Below are 21,061 nucleotides of genomic sequence, written 5' to 3'. Positions count from 1 at the left end.
CACCATATTCTCTTAACATCTTTGCAAATGTTATTACTCTTACTAGAAGGCTTTCCCCCACTCCTTGCTTGCTTGACCAACCCCTCCTGTTTTCATTTTGCTGCTTCGGTGTCAAAATGACCCAGGAAGTTCTCCCTAAAACCCCTTCCTGCTCTGGCATCAGGGGCAGGGCTCCTGCAGTGTTACCACCACACTAAGCACAGTACTGTGTGGTGACTTTATTGCATTTGACTTCGGCCTCTGAGGACAGGTAGTGTTTTTCTTTGGTCCTGACCTGTTGCTTAGCAAAGAGAAAGCACAGATACATGTTTGCTGTTTACCGGAGAAAATGGGGTGGGAATAGTTGAACAGAGGGAAGGACAGTAATACAGCATGATAAAGTAGGATTTCTTGCAATTCAGTGTGACAGCCATCTAATTGGTCTTCCTCCTTCAACTCTTGCCCTCCCCTGACAGCCTATTGCCCACCCCCAACCCCAAAACTTAGATGGCGCTCTCTGTTGGAAACTCTAATGGTATCCTGTCACTTTCAGAGGAAAATTACAGCTTGGAGAGTCTTCCATTTCCTGGGCCCTGGCTATCTCTGCAATCCTATCAGCTATTACCTTTATCCATCTTCTTTCCAATTTAGTCACTTCTGCTTCCTTGTTCTTCCTCAACGAGCCAAACAGCCAAACACATTTTCACCTCCTGTCTGCTGGAGTGCTTTTGCCACATATTGACATCTTTTGTTCCTTTATTTCATTAAGGTGTCTGCTCACATGTCACTTCATCATGGAGGACTTCCCTAACCACCCTATCGAAATAGCACCCACTTTTACTTGTTTGCTTAAGGCCCCTCCTCACATAAATCTGTATTTTCTAATTCTTCCCCCAGGCCCAACTGGAATATGAGCTTGGCGAAAGCAGAGACTTTGTTTTTTCACTGCTGTGCTGGGGGCACTTGGACAATGCCTAGCTTAGAAAGAGTAAAAATGGGAATAAAACTGTGTAGCAACAAAATTGTCTGCACATATATAATATACGGTTTACCTATGGAGAAAACCCAAAAGAACATACAGACTTATTGATGAGAGTTTAGCAAGGTATAAACTGGATATACTGGATATAAACATCAACTTTAGCTAAAAACAGAAAATGTAGTAACCAAAAATATACCGTAAGAATAGCGTCAAAAAGCATAAAGCCCCTAGGAAATACTAACAAAAGACATTTATGGAGAAAATTATAAAACTTTATTGAAAGACATTTAAAAAGGCTAAATAAATGGAGAAGTATATCATGTTCATGGATTGGAAGACTGAACATTGTATTTAGTCTATAAATTCAATACAAATCCAATAAAAATTCCAACATTTTTGTTTTGTTTTAGAACTTGTCAATCTAATTCAAAAGTTGTACAGAAGAGCAAATGGCTAAGAATAGCCAAGACACTTCCGAGGAAGAAAAATTCGGTGGTAATTTTTTTGGAGGTGGGATTTGTCCTGAGATATCAAGACGGTTTTCTAAAGTTGTAGTACTCAGGATTGTATAGCACTGCCATAAGGTTAGACAAAGTGGCCAGTGAGTCAGAATAGAAATCATTAACAGACCCACCCACACAGAGAGACTTTATTTATGAAAGAGCTGGTGTTATAGATCAGTGGGAAAGAATTAAGTATTCAGAGAATGGTGCTGGGACAACCACCACTTACCCATATGGAAAAAATATTATATTGAACTTCTATCTCCTACTTTTCACAAAAATCAGTTCAGAGCAGACTAAAGACAAATGTGAAAAGCAAGACTATAAGATGTTTACAATGCAGTAAAGAATAGCTCTATGACTTCGGGTAGGAAATGATCCCCCTACCACCAAGCTAATTTGTATTCAGCTTTATCAGAGACTTTTCAAAACCAGTTACTTCCAGGAGGACATAGTTGACAATCCATAACGTTTTACAACTTTCAAACTCCCCTTCCCCAAAAGTCAACAGTCTTCTGTTGCTGTTTTGAAAAGGCGGAGTTCTCAGAAGGGGTGGATATTTCACAAGAGGCATGTAAGATCTTTTCACAGGTCAACTCGGACATGGAAGAAAGGAACTAAAAACTCTTCAGACCATCAGTGGGACGACCCACCACCTACAAACAGGAATCTCGGCTTCTTTAGAGCAACACCGTCTTGATGTTATCACTAGAAAGCCTGAGTATTGTTACCCGACACAGGATTTTAGGGGGGCCAAGGCCACATCACAACTATTTCAGTAAGTCAAGCATATGCTGATGGCACCAGGAAAGAAGACATGAAGTTTTGCTCCTCTATGCTGTAAGGCTTCTAAGCCAAAGTGGCTGACATGTGTGAATGTCAGAGAATCTCTCCTGGGAGCCAAGATTAATCTTCAAAAACAAGGACCGAAGATCCCATCTTCCCCATTTCAATCCAGCTTCTGAGACATTCTATTAGTGGTATTTGCACTTACCACAAAACACAACAACGATGTGTCTTGTATGCTAACAACGTAAGTTTGGAAAAAAAAAAAAAAAAACAGAACCCAAATTCTACATTTTTATAAAACTTGATTAAAGAAAAATAGTATTTCGAACAGTAGAGTCACTAGAAGTACAGAGCTATCAAAAAAAGTACACTTCACTTGGCATCCCCACTGCCTTCTGCTTTCTGTGACTGGACTGTGGAAGCATCTAGGTTCTTTGCAGCGTTGTTCCCCTCCTTGCCACCATCCGCTTTCCCCTTTCTCCCTTTGGGCAGCTTCTCTCCTTTCTTCGCAGGGGCCTTTTTAGGCCGGGGTTCTGGTTTTGGAGGAGCCGGTTTAGCAGACAAGCGTGCCGATCTCCTCTGTGGCTCATCCTTCACCTTCCCTTTGTCACCTTTAGCATCTCCTTTTGCCTTTCTCTTGGGCATGATGGCAGCGGTGCTGGGCAGGTGGCTTGGCCAGTCCAGGGAGGGGGGCGGCTTCTGTCTTCCTCACACTGCTTCTAGAAAGATTGCTTTAACAAACACAAAAAGTGTCAACCGTAACGGGAAATGACAAATGTAACTACATTAAAATGAATCATTTGTGTAAATCAAAGATAGTATAAAAAAGTAAAAAGGTAAGTTGCAAGCTGGGCAAAGATATTCATAACACATCTAAGTGACAAGGGATTTGAATCCAGCATATATAAAGAATTTCTATAGATCCATGAGAAAAGGACAAAAGGAAAATTTTAAAACAACAAGCAAAAGTGTTAATGAGTACTTCTTAGAAGAAGTATAAATGGTGAATAAGCACATAAAAGTATGCTCAACCACATCAGTAATATGACAAATGCATACTAACACTTTACACCCATCAAACTGGTGGAAACTAAATTGTCTGACAAAATCAAGGGCTCAGCAGATGTGCAACAATTAAAACACTGTACACAGCTGGGATGTGTGTTTCTGTGTGTATAAATTAGTGTATTAAATTTGAAAACATTCTGAAAAGCAATTTCACTTCTGGGTATTTCCCTAGAGGAATTCTTGGGAGATGTGCAGAGGAAATCCCTGCGAGAATGTTTATGGTTGACTCTGTAATTTCAAAACCCGACACCACCCACTGGCCTTCAGTAACAGAATAAATAGGTTTAGTAGCATCTCTGCAAGGGAATGCTATTCAGCAGCAGAAATGAATAGATTACAGTGACATGCAAAAACACGGATGAATCTCAAGAACATACGGTTGAGTAAAAATGACAGGTTGCAAAATATGTACAGTATAGATCCACTTACAAGTATAAAAGTAAACGACATGTTTAGGCTACAAGCATGTAGTAAAACTAAAAAAACAAACAAACAAGGGATAAAGATAAAAATCGGGACAGTAGTCACATGAAAGGGGACTGAGAAAGGGATGGTGGTTGGAGAGGGTAAGAGGGTCCAGGGAAAGGGACCGGGGTAGCATTTTATCCCTTGAAAGGAGGGTGGGGTGGGAAGGAGGACGGACATAGCTGACCTACTATTCTCTAGATTCTACACAGATGTCTCTGCTCAAGAATTAATAAAAACTACTTTTAAAAAGTACGTAGCCCAAAGCACAGATTTAGGGATACACAGAATGGAAAGTGATTTATTTTGAGCTTGGGTAATTAGGACCTGGGCCGATGGCTGGCATTCGCAAGCACTGTGTGAACTTTCTTAAGGCTTTAGGCCAAGACCAGCTACATCTCTGCCCCACTGTCGAAAACATTTCCTGGGGGATTCTGTAATCCTATGCCCTGTCCCACTCCACAGTATTTTATTTTAAGGAAAAAAAAAAAAATTATCTCGTCCCTAAATTCCTCCAGAGTCTTATTTTGCTCTGTTTTGTTTTTGCTGGACCTCACTGTGTAGATACATGATCCTTGAGCAAACTTGGTTTTGATTTTTATCCACCTATAAATGGTGCTAAAACATCAAGTTATCTATTTTTCTCCCCATTTTTTCACCATGACTAGAATTACTGGAAATTTTACATTTTTCCTTTCTTCTTGTGTAATAGAGGGAGAAATGCGTTAGTATAAAGAAGAAAGGAGAAGCAAAGTGCCTTGAATCAGTCTGTATTTTTCCCTTGGTACCTTGTAAGAAGCTGCGAACAGATGGAAATTGAGAGGAGAAACACTTCTATTCTCATGCTGAAAGCAATTCACTGAAAAGCTACTGTGAAATTAGCTGGATCCTTCTCTTCCCTTGCTGTGCTCTTCCCTTGCCTCTAAATATCCTAAATGCCTGAGGACTGAAAAGTCCCTGTTACCACAGACACGTGCTGCAGTTCGAATGATCCAGTAGACTCAACCTGCTCTCTCCCAAGGACATGCTTCCCTAGACATTACATGAATTTATGCCTAATTTATTCTCTTTTTTCTCTCTCCCAAATGTACCACTAAAGAAATGTGTGAACAATCCTTACAGAACAAAAGGCTTTTTTTTTTAATCCGAATTCTGAAACAATAAAGAAAATAATTTTTAAAGAAAGAAATTGAGAAGGACACCAGAGATCACATAGCTCAACTCTGGGTATGGTAAAGGTGTGCCCAGAAAGGAACAGGCAGGAAAAGACAGCCGCTCTTAAAATGAAGGAACCAACGTTGAAAGATATTTTATAGCATGAAAATCATTTGTCTAGCGTTAGGGTGACATGGTTTATACCTGTTGCCCGGGTATAACTATTAATAATGCTCCCATTCACTCTCAAAAGTGTGCCAACTTGAATAAAAAATGAAAATGTCACTCTAAACCTTCTGCATATATTCTTAGAGGCCTTTTTGTTACCAGAGAATGAGAGAGGAAGCCAAAGGGTGAGCTTTTGTTCTAGGACACACTTCCCTAAAGAATGGACACTCCATACCATTCTCCTTCCATCTCACTCCAAAACTGTGTTTCTTAGCCCACGTCCTGGTGTGGGAATGCTCACAGTCTGTTTCCTGGGCTCAGTCTTCTTCATGTTAGATCCCTTGCAGTCCATCCCAAGCAGGGGGGCCATGATCTCCACATGTCAAAGGCCGAAACACAGCAGGTAACAATAAAGATAAATTCAAGGAAAACAGGCCGCTGGCTGAGTATACGAATATGGATTAGTTCCTTGAAACTCACCTTCAGGACGCTTATCAGGAGACCACGGGCTGACTCTCCAGAGACCTTACAAATTAGGAGACAGATACACAAATAAGGAAAAAGGGCCAGTGGGATAAAAGTCATTTCATTTCCGTGAAAGCCAAAGAGGGATGGGGAGGACAGCGTTCTCACCACACAGGGGTGTTAACTGAAAAGAAATTATCTGAGGTGGAGTACCGGACAATGAAACTATTCTGTATGCACTGTAATTGTGGATACATGACCTTATGCATTTAGCAAAACTCAACTGTATACGAAGAGTGAAGCCTAAAATAAACAATGGACTTCAATTAAGAATAATGTGGAAACACTGGCTCATCAATTGTAACAAATGTACCGCACCAATGCAAGTTGTTATTAATAAGAGAAACTTTAATAATAGGAGAAACTACTTTCTGCTCAACTTATCTGAAAAACTAAAACTGGCCTTAAAGAAATAGTCTACTAATTAAAAAATATATATATATTTTAAGAATTTAAAAAAGAGGAAATAATTTGTTAGGCAATAAAATAGAGAAGTCATAGGATTATAAATATTCTATCATGCATGTGAGAGAAAAGAAATATTATGAACTGGCAGATAAATCATATAAGTAATTTTGTAACTTTGGGAATACAGAGAAAGGACTTTCAGTGCTATCACCAGGGCAAGAAATGATCACAACATGGCAACAATGTTTAAAGTTTTAGGAATTTAACAATTCCCCTTTGTTAAAATAACACTTCCAAGGACAGAAGTATATTAACAGAGAACAGAACAAACAAAATAGTGAAAGTGTTGAATCATTCATCTTCGCCTTGCAAAGAATCGGGCTGAAATTCTTGTGAAAGTTCACAATTTAACTCTTCATTTAAGCAGATTGCTTGTTCTATAATGTGGAAAGGTATCTCTCCCTCAGCAGCCTCAGGGGACAGGGAACATCTGCTCCATCCTTTTTAATAAATACTTTTGTTAGCTATGAAGACTTGCATATTTTATTAGAAGCAGACCCACGAAGTTTAAGTTAACTGGTAGAAGTGGCTTTAAAAACCTAAAAAGTCAAATAAAAAGCAAATAGTCTGTTTCATCTGCAACAGAAATATGCAAATAATGAGTAAAATGAGGAGATGCAGGTGCGCTATAGTCTTCTGTGAGGTTAACTGCTGGGAAATCTCCAAACTCTGTCAATAATATATATAATACATCGATCTTCGTCCCCAGAAGTGAGCAGAATTTGCCCCCCTCCCCCACCCAAATTCATAGGTTGAAGTCCTAACCCCGAGGACCTCAGACTGTGACTGTATTTGGAGATGGGCCCTTTAAAAAGGTAGTCAAGGAAAAATGAGGTCATGTGGGTGGGTCCTAATCCTATATATAAGAGTAGATGAGGACACAGAAAACACAGATGACCGTGTGAAGAGGTAGCAAGAAGGTGACCATCTGTGAGCTAAGCAGAGAAGCCTGAGAAGAAACCAAACCTGCCATCATCTCGATGCTGGGCTTGCAGCCTTTAGAACAGAGAAAATAAATTCCTGTTGTTCATGACACGCAGTCAGCGGCATGTGTTAGGGCAGCCCTAGCGGACTTCCACGGGAGGGAGGAGCGTAAAGACCTTAGTGACCTACAACGCAGCTTGGATTAGATTCATTTTGCCGTCTTGCATAGCTCTCAAAATCCTTTTCCCATATTTTTTTTCTCTTTCATTATAAGCCTGTCTCCAGTATCCATGGAGCAAATCCCACCTCATCCTACACACCGCACCCCATTCCCAGCAAACAGGTACAAGGCACATTTTAGCAGCATCCTTTTGCTCCCTTAATGTTACTGACCTGGATTTCTGGGAGACAGTTCTAACTTGGGTTCTAGTCTCAATCCCACCCCAAAGTCAGAAGGCCACCTTCTTCTCTCTGTGCCTTGGGGTTGGAGGGAAGACCTGGGAGAAGGCTACTAACACCAAGCTTAGGAAAGGGAGGATAAAGGCTATAACAAAATAAAATAAAAGATCGTAGGTAAGGTGCAGTGTGCCACAGGATCAAGAGCTCACAGGGCATCAGCCACTATCTAGGGCCCATTTGTTCTCCACCTTCCAAAGGAACTACCAGCCAAGGTGGGCAGCCTGAGCTTCCATCTGGCATTGAGGGAAACTGGGGGAGGGAAGGGTGGTAGAAGAAGGTGAGACGGGCAGAGTGTCTGAAAGGGTAGGGCTCCTTCCGCATTTTGCCAGAAAACACCTGATTTGAAGAGAAGCAGAGAGTCGTAGGCTTTCAATGAAACCGTCACCCCCCTGCAACTGGTTGGCTTGGCCACACTCGGTTTCCCAGCTGAAGTACTCCTGCCCACTGGCATCACAGAGGGATGGGAGGGGACACATCTCCCAACGCCTCCCAGGCCCCTGAGACCCCCGCCTCCTTTCAGGGCACCACGTTAACTGACTTGTATTTCTGAGCGGTACAGAAGAGATTTCAAATGAAAATGTCTTAGATACATTTCTCCTGAGCACATACCAAAGCTGATTATTATCTTGCTAACAAGGGAATGAACAAGATGATAAAAGGAAGGGTTTTTCTGAGAAGGTATGGAAATGGAGGAAGAGGGAGCTGGGGAGAAAGAGAAAGAAAAGCCGCGCATTAGGTAAAGACTGCCCCTTCTTTTCTTAGGGCCGTAAAAACATCACATTCATAGCAGTCATTTCAGGGAACCCAGAGTAACGGGGTCTGAGAGCCTGGGCTCGGCTAGCCCCTAAAAGTAGTAGCTGCAGCAGCAGAAATAAAAGCAACGAAAGTAGGAGCAGTCCTAACAGTGCGTCTACGAAGGAAATCCTGGGCTACCCCGAGGCTGGCAGGTGGAATATCCAGACCTCCGCGCCAGAAAAGGCCCCCGATGGATCCCATTAACACGGAAGCAGGCCGTGTGCCAGCCAGAGGGCAGAGGCCGCACACCAGGGCTCGAGACCCGGTTTTAAACAGGGGCTGCGGGGGCCTTGCCCAAGCTTCGCGGCAAGACGCGGACCCCGCAGCTGGTCCGTGCTGAACTTCGGGATCGCCTTCCTTCTTCGGGCGGGGAGCGCAGGAAGCCTCGGGCCGTCGGCGCCCGCTCGGTGGGCCCTCCCGAAGCAGGCCTCACGGAGCGGGGCCCCGGGGAGGCAGAGGCCGCGCCCAGGCCGGGCCCGCCGGCCTGCGGCTGCCGTCCTTCCACACGCCCTCGCCGCCGCCCCGCCTCTGCCCGGGCGTCTGCGGTCTCCGCGGGGCCCACAGGTTCGCGCTCCGGGCCGCCCGCGGGACCGTTCCCCTGGAGAGGCGACCCGGCCCGACCGCCGGCGGGTCCCCAGCACCGGGGCCGGCCCCGACCACCCCGCTGTCGGGAGGCGCGCGCTCGGGCCTCCGCTGCTTACCCGAGTCCCGCGGCCGTCCGAGAGGCGCGGGCGCCCAGCTGCCGCCCGGGCCGCGCGGGTGCCCTGAGCTGGGGCAGGGCCGGCGCGCGCCGAGGGGCCGAGGGGCCGAGGGGCCGAGGGGAGACGCGCGCAGCGGGCCCTGCCGGGAACAGGAAGGCGGCGGGCGGCGAGGAACCGCTTCCGGGGCTGCGGGCGGCCGGCCGCCTCGCGTCGGAGCGGGGGAGAGCCGCTTCTCCCCTCGCGATACGTCAGGCCGCCGCCCGGGCCGCGCGACCCCGACCCCCCGCGGGCGGCGCCGCCTCCGTGCCACGGCCCGGCCACAAGGCGACAAGAGGCGGGGAGCGCATTTATGAAGACGTGATATGGGGTTTTTTAAGTGCGTAAGAAAAAATTTGAAGGAATTAGTTGCAAAACGGAGAGAGCGCGTGTTTCCGCCCGGTTTCGAACCGGGGACCTTTCGCGTGTGAGGCGAACGTGATGACCACTACACTACGGAAACTCGGCAGCGAGCGCCTTCCCGGGAAGGCAGTTCCCCGCAGAACACGCCCTTCCACCCTTGCAGATGGCCGCGGTTCCCGGGTGCACGCCTCCGGGCGCCGCGAGCGCTCCCACCAAACTCGCCATCGGCAAGCGCAGACCAGGCCCTTGCAGGGTACGGACCCGGAGCCACATCCTTAGAACGGCCGGATGCAGGAGAGCAATAGAAAGACTTGAATCCTCGTGAAACTCGGGCGCGACGGGCGTGCCCCGGGACCGCGCCCCTTCCGCGGGCCGAGACGCGGGAGCCGCTCTGCAGGGGAGTGATGACCCCAGCCGTGCTAAAAGCGGCGCCTTCTCGCTCTGGAGAATCTGCAGGCAAACTTCCCTCCGCCCGAATTTTCGAACACGGAGCTCCTCGGCGGCGCGCGGAGGAAAGAAGTAAAACAGCGCAGCGCGGCGCGCCCCGAGCCAGCCAGGAGTCGAACCTGGAATCTTCTGATCCGTAGTCAGACGCGTTATCCATTGCGCCACTGGCCCGCACGGGGACGTGGGGGCGCCTGGACGCCTTCGGGAGGACGCAGGCGCCGGCGGGGCCCCGGCAGCCGCGGGCTCGCGCCCCGGCGTCCTCTCTGCGCGCGCCCCTCTCCATCCACGCGTTCGCTCACCAGCCGGTGTTACCGACCGTTCGAGGCGCTGGAAGCCGATCCGAGAAGGAAAGCGGTGCGATCCCTGCCCTTCGAGAAACTTACGGCCACGAAGCACTGCATAAGTAAAAGAATCATGATAAGCACTTGGAGGGAAACGAGCAAACCGGGAAGACTAGGAAAGCCCAGCAGCGCCGGTGATGAGCGCTGGAGAAATGCGGCTCTCGGGGAAAAGAGCGGGGAACGGGGGAAATCTCCGGGGCAGAGGCCTGCCGACCACCCCGGGTCCTGTAGACCCTCGCGAGGGCTTTGGAAGTGACCTGTAGGAAACCGGGAGTCGTTGTGGCCTGGCGTGATCTGACGTGCCGTCCTGTCTCTCCTCGGGTCGTTACCCATTTTGCATTTCAGTATTTACTAAGCAAGGCTCACTGCTAAGCACCTGCTCGGCCTGCGCTTCTACCGCTGGGCCTACAGCTCAGAATTTGACACCTTTTAAAAGGAGCATCATCAGCCCGCGCGCGCACGGACGCTCTCACGTGTTTGCTTTCTCGGGAAGCAAATAAGCATCTCTTATGTGTGCGGTTCAGCCTATTTCTGAGAAGGAAGCGCTCTCTCCATGCCTGGGTGGGCATTGTAAATAACTTGAGGGCCAATAACAGATGGAGTAAAACTGCCTGATCCTGAGAACATACACGCTGAGTTTAGAAAAGAGTTGTTTTCAGCTCATAAGATGGCAGCAGTCCTTAAGAAGAATATACATGTTGCTACTCTTTCTGCATAACGTTAAAGTCGATCTAGTTAGGAATTTCCCCCAGGACAGTAGAGCAAGGGACTTCTGACCAGGTTTTGTACTGTACCCTTAGGGCACTTTGGTGGTTATGGACTGCCTCATAGAATAATACTTTTAAATATAAAGAAAAAAGATAAATACATAAGATTTCAAAGGGAAATTAACTATATTGAAATACGTTATCAAAATATTAAACATTTATGATATGGTAATAGTTGTGCTCCTTTATTAATTTGCTAAATGGCGATATACAGCAGGAGGTCTAATGAATACTGTAATTTCAAAGCACTCATGAGCATAAATGGTATTTAAAGAAATTTGTAACAACTGTACTTTGATGTGAAATATTTGTGATTTCTGAAAGTGATAAAGTAGAAAGGGCTGAAATACAAAGTGATAAAGTAGAAAGGGCTGAAATACAACTGTGATCTGTTGCCTACATTCATAGTGGAAGAAAACCCAAAATTTCAGTAACAAGTTAGTCAAGATAAAAATGTATTTTCCCACCCAAGCTCACAGACTATCCTCTCCCTGTAAGAAAAAGGAGATTTCTAAAGAGAAGTTTGGAAACATGAACAGTTATGCCTGAATTTTCAGAAATGAAGCAAACAGGGGTACTTCTTGGTTCTATTTTATGCTCATCACATACCCAGCTGGGCAGGCCAGATCCCAAGGTGTCCCTGGAGCCATAGATCCCATCTTGCACCTGTAAAATGGGCTTCACTCCGAGTTGGAGGCCCTGTCCACATTTGCTCTCCTCAGTGTCTGCAAACACGTCCTGTTGTTTTGTAGATTTCGAAAGCTTCTGCTGCTTCAATCTTCTCTGCCATGTTCACCACCTGATGTGAGCTGAGGCAGGCTTTAACTTCGCTTTTGGAGATCTTTCTACTGCACCTTCTTTTCTGAGCGTTCCAGTTTCTAGTTTCCCGTCTTTTCTTCAGTGGTTGTATCAGTCAGAGAAACAGAGTCCAGAAAAAACAAAACAAAACAAAACAAAAAACAGAACCAGTAAGAGAATATAAATGAATGAATGAATATTTCTAGGACTGGCAAGTCTGAACTCTGCTGGGCAGGCCTGTACTTTAGAAAATCTCAGGCAGGAGCTGATGCTACTGAATTGCTTCTTCCTCAGGAAAACTTCCATTTTGCTTTTAAAGCCTTTCAACTGGTTGGAAATAATTGGTTGGAAATAATAATTGGTTCAGCTGGCTGGCTCACCCATATTACTGAGGGTACTTATAGTCAACTCATTGTAGATGTTAACCATATTTACAAAATATCTTCACAGCAACATGTAGATTAGTGTTCAGTTGAATAACTGGATCGCATAGCCTAGCCAAGTGAACATATCATGCTAACCATCGCAGTGGTGGATTCCTCTCATCCTCTGTGTCTCAGTACACTGTTCTTCTGGTTTCTCTCTCAAGCATATGGAAAATGGCACTGTCTGCCCCTCCCCTGTTTCTTTACATTATTGTCAGCAGTCTGTGACACGGAGATCCACTCCTTCTCCAATTTCAGATGTCTGCAACAGAGCCAGTGCGAGAGGCCTTTCCATGGTCTGGTGACACTGGGAATTGAGTAGAAGACAGAATTCACATCCAGATTTCTGGAAATGATTGCTCTAAGTCTCATTTTTTTTCCCCCCAAGATTTGCCTCTGGCTTGTTAAACAGCTTAGTTCCCAGAATTTCAGTGCACATTTTGACAGTTGCTAACCAAAGGAAAAACCCAAACAAAATACCGTTGGCTCTGCTGTCTCTCGGACTGCCTGCCACAGTTTGGTCAAAGCCATAGTAGGAGTGACTGTGCTGTTTATGATTATGTGGGCTCCAAGCACAGTAATAATATGATGGCTAATCTTGTAATATTAAAGAAATAGTTGCTTACTTCATGGAGTCTCCAACTGATTTCATAGACTTTTGATGTTTCACTGAAATGGGAAATCTAGCAGAGTCATGGGCTTTCACACCTCATCCCCTCGCCCCCCATCATGTATGTAGGGGAAGGAAAGTGTCCGTTGCTGCCTTATAGAGCGTGACAGCGAAATCCTTCAAATATTGATAGTTTACAAAAACTGAAATGTTGATTTCGGCATTATCACCATGACAATAGATTTCAAGCAACAACACAGCCACTCATAATTTCATTGGGGGAAGTTACTTTCACACTCGTGGCCACAGAATTTGTAAATTCTTGGGAGTTTCACTAAGGCTCTCTGTTCAAATTGTATTCCCAAGGGCAGATTCATTTTACAGAGACTAGAATAAATTGGGAACAGTTACAAATACTCACACAAGTCCCCATGACAGTATAGAAATTCTTGTGAATGTTCTCAATTTGACATCTTATCAAACAGATCCTTCGAACAAGTTTTAGGACAAGAAAGCTTCTCTCCCTCTGTAGCTTCAGAGGAGAGGGGGCCACTCCTTTCTTTCTAAGACTAGGTTTTAATTATGAAGTCGCGTATTTTTAAGGTGCGACTCTGGAATTCCATTAGCTAAGATTATAAGCAAGAAGCAGGCAGGTGGAACCCAATTTTACGGAAAGAAATGGGGTAAGGAATGACTGGACTTTTAATCAAACACTGTGAAATACAGGACCGACAGCTCGCTTCCTGAGGGACCAGTGCTCGGGGCTGGAAGCGTTCCCCACCTTGGGCCGCGGGTCACACTCCCCGCGGACGCAGGAGAACCTTCCTCCCCGCAGCTTCTGGCGCCGCCGGAAGGGGACTCCGTTTTCCTGTAGCCGTGCGGTTCCTTAGTTCTTGGTGGGGTGGGGGGACGAAGCGGGGACTGCTTCATCTTTAGGGTCTGGAGAGGCATCTGGGCTGCTCCTGTCCCTCAATGGGGAGAAAATCCAGAAATACACCCAACAAAAGCGAAGACCATTCCTTTTCACTGTCGATTTGGAAGCGGGCAGGCGTGCGGGCTCCGTGGCTTAGCTGGTTAAAGCGCCTGTCTAGTAAACAGGAGATCCTGGGTTCGAATCCCAGCGGGGCCTTTTGTGGTTTTTCCCACCGTCCATAAAGAGGATGAGCGATCGAGGTGTAATATGAGGGGTCAATTCCCCTGCGGAATTCACCTCAAGTGTTTTCTGTGGCTCTGAGGGTGAGCTCTTTGTTTGCAAAGCGAAGACAGAAAGACAAATTTACATTTCTTTAGGGAGAAAGAATTTCTACCTTTCTTGATGTCAACCTCTTTATTTCACATGTAATATGTTTTTGGCACATACTAAAGGAACCAGGGAAAGCAGAAGGCAAGATCACCAAGTTTAAACTACAAGCAACATCATCATCTCTGGTCATTCTGTTCTCTTTCCTGGGGGAATTCCAAACGGATGCTCTCTCACAATCTGCAGGCAGTATTTTTAGAAAGGTCAGCCTCTGGAATGATTGATAAAGGTTTTGTTGATAAGCAGCAGCATCTCAGTTCATAGCACCCACTAAAACCCAACCACATAACACAAGCTGTAAGTGAGTATTTTCAAAGGTGGTTTTGTGCCCGGAGTTTTTTGGAAAGGAAAATCAAACCGAAACAAATATTTGTCACCCGGATTTCAGAAAAGAAGGTCAGGGAGAAGCATCTACTTAATTGTATTATCAGAGTGGATAGCCCACAAGAACAGGCAGACTTGAAGAAGTCCAGAAGAGCTGAGGTGCCTATTCCCAAACTCTCCAAGAGGGAAGAAAAAAAAAAAAAAAAGCAAGTGGGAAAGAAGTCTGGAGTTCTACTCGCAGCCAGGCCCCTACAGAAACTAACACGACGGAAATGGAAGCTTGCTGAAGCTGTTACCAACCCTCTTGCTCATCTCCCACCACCAAACTCCCCACCACCTGGCACAGAAAGTCCCACCAGCCTGCTTTTACCTACAGAGCACATTATTTTATGTAGATGGTCAAGGGTTGAAATATGTGCTATCTACAGAAACGAAGTGTCCCAATACTTTGAGAAACAGTTCAGGAAAACAATTCTATTCTTGTGGAGAATTTCTCCACTCACTCTGCAGCTTAACTCCCCACTTTTCTCTATAGGCGGCAGACAGCAATGGAAAGGCAGACCCTCTTTTTCACTACATCCTCCCATCCTCTGCTCATGAAAACCTTTCTTCCAGGTCTAGAGTACAGATGTCTATCAAGTGCAGAGGACAGCTGAATCACCGAGCAGAAGTCAACACTAGACCACTACTTCATCCTGTTATTGAATTCGACTTAACCTTCACTCCCCTGCTCCATCAGGGTCCAGGAATACCTTTCCTGGGATGCTTCCAGCCCAGAGGCCCTCAACAGATTGCATGATCTGTACCATTGAGGTAATGGTACTGGCTACTGAAGCTATAGAATATTCCAGGTGAAAATTCTAACCATCTTTCCCAAAAGCTTAAAAGACTTCCTAACTCTCCACGTATCAATCACGAACGTGATTCATATGTACAGTGGAAATGACTTACAATCAAATGCTTGTTTATCCACCCAGTGCCTATCTGTCCAGAGCCAAGTATATGGCAAGCACCATGCTAATCATGCACATGGGTCATGAATTGTGTTCTAAAAAGGCTGGGGGAAGGGGTGGCAAACAATTCGATGGTGGCTTGTAGTAACACTGACAGTGGGGGCCACAGTTTGCTATTTAACCCAGACTGGCGGAGGTAGAAGGAGGTGGGGGCAGACTCCATGCAAGAAGTGACGTCCAAACTGTTCATGAGGGAGATGTACAACTTCTGCAGGCAAGAGAGTGGGCTGGGGAGAAGGTGTGGACAGAGTGCTCTAGGCAAAGGGAATGGCGTGTGACCAGAGGTGACAAAGAGGATGCGCAGGGCGGGTAAGTGGAAGCAATGAGAGGAGGAGGTGTGTTTGCACTTGAAACTCCTGTGTGGATATGACCAAAGGCCTTTGGGCATCCTCATCACTTGTGGCCTCATGAAGACCACAGATGGACTTGACCTGACAGCTGATAACTATCAAGTGCTTCATGGATTATGTTTTGTTTTGTTTTTGCTTCATGGTTTTTTGGTTTTTGTTTTGTTTTTGTTTTTCAAAAAGACCATGTATTACCAAAGCTGTAAAGGTAGCCCTTGAATTTACTAGTTATGAAGTAAGTAGAGTCTCTAGCTGGACTGCTGAGGTTCTCCTATGAGGAGGTGGAGCTAGAAGGGACCATGTTTCCCGTTTCACCCTGGATAGCAACACTCATCTACTTGCTTTCTATCTGACTTTGTTACCATCTGGTCTACCTCCTGGGGCAAGGGCTATCTCTGGATCTCCAGAGTTCCACACAGGCCCCTGCAAAGAACAGGTGCTCTATTGGAACAAAAAAAAAATACCATTTATCTGGTATTTATTATTTCCCAGGCATTTGTTATTTGCCAAGCACTTCATGTATACTAAGTCATGCAATTCCCACAGCATCCTTATGAGGGAAGGTTCAATTATTTCCCCTACTTTAAAGAGGAGGACACCAAGGCTCAGGGATACAAAGTCACTTGCCTGGAAGGCCATACAGCTCATAAGTGACAGAGTCAGGGGTGAACCCATGTAGCCTGAATAGCATTGAACCAACCTGTTGGCCCTCCAAGTATCTCTAAATGCTTCTCCTCTTTGCACCTATTTGCCATTTCCTTCTTTGTCATATGCTGCCGAGGCCCAAGTGGGGACTCAAAATGGGCAGAAATGGACTATGTGGCCACCTGGGCAATAAGAAGAAACCTTGTTTGGTTGCTCTTTTCTAACCTTACTGCTGACAATCTTTCTAAGAAATACCAATTCACTTTTCTTTCAGTGTATGCATGAACGTTTCTGTGAATTTTGAGGAATTTGGGAGAAGACAGAATGATTCTGAATATCAGTGATCATAAAACAGATCCACCCTGTTTTCAGTCTTTGTAAGTGGATATTAGATTGGATTTCTTTTTTAGAAAGGAAGGTGAGGAGAAAATTCTAGTTACCTGAGATTTTTGATTACTTGGGGTTTTGTAATAAATTATGTAAGAATAATAATACTTACTGTCCAAGTTTGGAGTTCATAATAGAAACATTGTATGCTAATATTTGTAACTAGCTATTAATGCTTAAGACATTAATGACTTATCAGGACATCAGGAAACTTGAATTTTAGGGCTATTTCTGAAGACGTCACTAAACATGAATTTCTGTGTTTCTAAACCACGTTCCCTGGGTCCGGGATCCTGTTATAAAGTGCAAACTTTGCAAACTGCCCTGATGGACAGACCCCCATGATCAGCCATTTGCTCCTGTTGTATGTCAAGGAAAGCTTCGGATCGGAATATGTAGGAAGATGTTCATTGACAGCACCCTTTTCTGTGGTGGAAAGACGTGAGACCCAATTTGGGAGTCATCCCTGGGTACTCACTTGCAGATCTCTGTGCAGCAATTAGAAGCAATTGGTCTAGATGTGCAGACAGTAACAGAAATAAGCCTCAAAACCATGGTAGGACAGGAATAAAGTAAAAATAGAATGGGATATGTGAAAGAGCGCCATTTACGTGAATTAAAAACGCAAGCACTGAAACCAAAAATGTATGTTCTACAGACACATTTAGAAAGAAAAAGATGACCTTTCTCCAGTAATTTCTTATGGTTATTGGGAAATGAGATTGAGAAAAAGGTATTAGAAAGAAATCCATAAGTAAACAACACAAAAGAGGGGCCCTGGGGACATCAGTGTCATTTAGGAGTTGACATTCCTTCAATTCCTTGAATGTGAGAGAGACAGGGATGAGATTAAAATTGCTAGTTCTTAAATCGTCTTCTAAGTACATAGTGCTCAATTCTAGCGCGCGGATAAGAAATTTTTTAAAAATTGATCATCCTATGGGGGCGTGGAGTACAGGAAAAGGTGGCGGGATACATTCACTAGTCTAACAACTAAAAGGGTTGCGCTGTCAGGAGTGGGATTCGAACCCACGCCTCCAGGGGAGACTGCGACCTGAACGCAGCGCCTTAGACCGCTCGGCCATCCTGACTCGGCGGGTGCTGCCCTGGCGCCGAATTTACTTCTGGTTCTGCGGAAACACTAGTCCCTTCTTTGTTCGAGATTCGGGAACTCCTCGGTGGAAGAGGGAAAGCGCGCCTCCGAGAGCCGCCCGGGGCGCTCGCTTGCCGGGGGGTTCAGGGGCACCTGCTGTGCGACCTCGGATTCGATTCCGGGCCCCGGAGGAGCGGGGCGGGATGCCCGGGAAGAAGGGCACTCTCGGCAGAATCCTGATCAAATCATGCCACCGCCTTCTTGGCATACGCGCTTTGCCCCAGGAGGCTCTAGGCCGCTCCAGGTGGGTGCAGGCTGAGGCCGAGCCCGCGGGCGCTCGCTCGCTCCTCCCCAGCCTTTCCTGTAAGTCACCCAGCGGGTGCTCACCGCACCCCCCACCCCCCGACCCCCACTCCGGGAATCGGTGTTGGACGCCGGCTGGTCTGGCTTCTTGTTCTGAGTGCATTTAGCTCTGTGCACTGAGGATTTGCGGGCGTTACTCTATGGATGTTTTACTGCAATAAACAGTTTAAAAAAGCAAAAAAAAAAAAAAAAAAAAAAAGTGAGTAGTTTCTGTATCTAGTAAACCCGGCAGGGGGCCTTGATGCCAAGCCTCTGCTGCGGCCACTTCCGATCATACCTAAGGCCAGACGGGACCTACTTCAGGTGTAATCGCCCAGCCTGGAGTCAGGATCCTGTGCTCAGAGTGGCGCCGCCTGGGAGTCTGGGAACCTGACTGCGAGTTTCAGACAAAGCTAGAACTGGTCAGTTAACTGCCTGCCGCAGTGTAGACCAGTCATTTCGCCTCTGTCCACCGGAGAAACTGCTCTCCTAGGCGCTTGAGGGTTACATCTACATTCAGCCGAAGGGCTGCAGTGCTTCATCTCTTAAATTATGCGTCGAATCCCCATCGCCAGGGAACCAGTTAGAGGCAAATTCTCAGTCCCATCCAGACCTACTGAAGCAGACGTTTGGGGGACAGAGTCCGGTAAGGTGTGTCTAGCAAGCCTCCATGTAATTCGGAGCCATGCCCAAGTTTGCGAGTCACCCGCTTTAGGCACAGCAACCCTGTCAGGCTCAGAGACCCGCTCTGCCATTAGCAGGAGGTGAAATGTGAAAGCCTGTGGGTATTGCCAACGTCCTCCCACCTCGGACCTAAGAGTGCCACCTGGGAGTTGTATTTGGCAGGACTTCCCCTCCACTCCTAGGTGAGCACCCAAGTTTGAGATCATTATTTTAGGGGTTAGCTGTAAGAAAAGGCTAGATCTTTCTTTTAAAGGTAAGGTGGAGGGGCCACATCCAAAAAAGCGTTCAGGCCTCTGTGGAACAGGGCTCTGGCCCAAAATATGTGTGAGTCACAGAGTGCAGGGGCCCAAAGCATAGTGTACAGGGATGTGCAGAGGCTCCGGACGGGCGTGCCCACCTGCGCCTCGACGTCTGAATGTGACTCACTGGAGAGAGCCAGGGTGGGACTATAACCAAAGGAAGGTGTTCCCTGGGACCTGAGAGGCCAGGGCCCAACTTCTCCAGGAGATAAGATGGAAACAATCTGTAGAGAATGCTAAAGTCTGATTATTGGAGTGCTTGTATGGGAGGAGGTTGTACGTAAGCATTTTGTGAAGACAAATACATCTCTCAAGGATGCAGATAGACTTTCTGGGTTTTAGAGGTCCAGCAACACCAAATGTCATCTCTTTTAGAAAATTCGGGGAAAAAGCCAGACCTACCAACACTGATCATTTCCTCCAGGCACTGGTACCAGGTGCCAGCTAGAAAGAGAGCCTTAAGGCTCATCAGGTAAGTTCTTCCTTAGAGGTGTCTCAAGCAAAGAAGCTAGAGCTGGGGGAGGGGGAAGGGGGGTGGGAAGGAAGGAGACAGATGTTCCCTACGAATCTACTGTCAGCTCAGTACTGTGTCTAGTGACCATTTTCCTTGAATGGCCAAGGAAATCATGGATCTTGGGGAGGTCAAGGATCATGGCGGGAAGGGGAGGGGAGTCACAGAGATGATTAAAACCTATGACTGTCTTTCTATTCTCGGAGAGGGGTTCTTGGGGCAGCCCCGTCTGTTCTGGGTGAGATTTCACATAACATTTCAGGATACACATTATCCTGAACTAGCAGAGCAATTGCCTGAGGTTCCCAGGTATTTTAAAAGAAATTTGGACTTTGGGGGCGCCTGGGTGGCTCAGTTGGTTAAGCGACTGCCTTTGGCTCAGGTCATGATCCTGGAGTCACGGGATCGAGTCCCGCATGGGGCTCCCTGCTCAGCGGGGCGTCTGCTTCTCCCTCTGACCCTCCTCCCTCTCATGCTCTCTGTCTTTCATTCTCTCTTTCTCAAATAAATAAATAAAATCTTTAAAAAAAAAAAAAAAAGAAATTTGGACTTTGTTTTTCTCTGACTTTCTAAATGTATAATTTGAACACAAACGAACACTTAAAGCCATGATAAATGATTTTCTTCTCCCAGGAGGACAGTGGGGGAGGGGTGGCATGGGGTGGACAGTGTGGGGTGAGAAGTGTTTGAGGCAGGGGCATGGGAAGGACACTGGGTGTTGGGGATCCATGAAATGATACGGGAAGGGGCCCTTTCTATCTGGTTCTCTGGGTGCTAGCCCTTGGTCCAAGTAAAAGGTGGCACACTTAGTTGCTTTTTTCTTCTCCTGACCCTCTTCATGCCTAAGACTCTCCCACCTCGGTAATTTCTCTAAGCCTCTAGTCCTGCTATTCAACTGTGGTTTGTTCACGGAAGATGTCCTAGACACAGAGAGCAAGGACACCAGCGTTCAGGTCCTGCTTTGTGCCCAGACTCAATGCTTTAATCCAATCACTTTATATCTCCTGGCTTCAGATTCTCATCTCTGAAAGGAGGCAGAGGGAAAATGTCGACAGTCACTTCTCATCCATTACATCTTCTTCTCAACCTCTTCCCCAAATACTTGTGTGGTCTCCTGATTTACAAGCCTTCATGAGGATTCATTTTAAAATAATCTAGCAGTACATATATGGAAATGTGTTTATCTAGATATTGTTATGTAGGTCTTGAATCCGAAGTCCTAAATCATAATCATAACCACAATCATTACCAAAACCTAAACGGAGATGGGGCCTGGAGGCTGACAATAACAAAGCTGAGTAATGGAGAGTTGTTGACAATGTCGTATGTCACAAATCACAGTGAACGT

The 21,061-nt window shown here is 46.1% G+C and overlaps 2 protein-coding genes and 4 non-coding genes across 9 annotated transcripts in view; 1 reads left to right on the top strand and 5 right to left on the bottom strand.

Moving 5' to 3' along the window:
• Positions 1-21,061, bottom strand: part of LOC117997523 (histone H2B type 1-C/E/F/G/I) — an 881,166-nt gene that overhangs the window by 762,791 nt on the left and 97,314 nt on the right. The window lies entirely within an intron of this gene.
• On the bottom strand, positions 1,476-9,088 carry HMGN4 (high mobility group nucleosomal binding domain 4). 4 transcript variants are annotated; one of them, XM_034985896.1, is made up of 4 exons: positions 8,982-9,088; positions 5,590-5,634; positions 5,345-5,482; positions 1,476-2,984 (listed from the first exon to the last, which is right to left on the bottom strand). In XM_034985896.1, exon 4 carries the CDS (start codon positions 2,896-2,898, stop codon positions 2,626-2,628), a length of 273 nt encoding a protein of 90 aa, XP_034841787.1. In that variant the 5' UTR covers positions 2,899-2,984; positions 5,345-5,482; positions 5,590-5,634; positions 8,982-9,088; the 3' UTR covers positions 1,476-2,625. The 4 variants fall into 4 exon arrangements, with proteins under 4 accessions (XP_034841787.1, XP_034841788.1, XP_034841789.1 ...); XM_034985897.1 differs by having other exon boundaries at positions 1,476-5,482; XM_034985898.1 differs by lacking the exon at positions 5,345-5,482.
• On the bottom strand, positions 9,408-9,480 carry TRNAV-CAC. The gene has a single exon. It is a non-coding gene; the product is annotated as a tRNA-Val (tRNA).
• On the bottom strand, positions 9,926-9,998 carry TRNAR-ACG. Its single transcript has one exon. It is a non-coding gene; the product is annotated as a tRNA-Arg (tRNA).
• On the top strand, positions 13,824-13,897 carry TRNAT-AGU. Its single transcript has one exon. It is a non-coding gene; the product is annotated as a tRNA-Thr (tRNA).
• TRNAL-CAG lies at positions 17,793-17,875 on the bottom strand. The gene has a single exon. It is a non-coding gene; the product is annotated as a tRNA-Leu (tRNA).

This window comes from Mirounga leonina, unplaced genomic scaffold (assembly GCF_011800145.1).
Source record: "Mirounga leonina isolate KUSES-001 unplaced genomic scaffold, KU_Mleo_1.0 Mir_366, whole genome shotgun sequence".
NCBI classification, from domain to species: domain Eukaryota; kingdom Metazoa; phylum Chordata; class Mammalia; order Carnivora; family Phocidae; genus Mirounga; species Mirounga leonina.
Note: the sequence above shows the minus strand (reverse complement) of the source record. Positions and strands in the feature narration are given on the sequence as shown.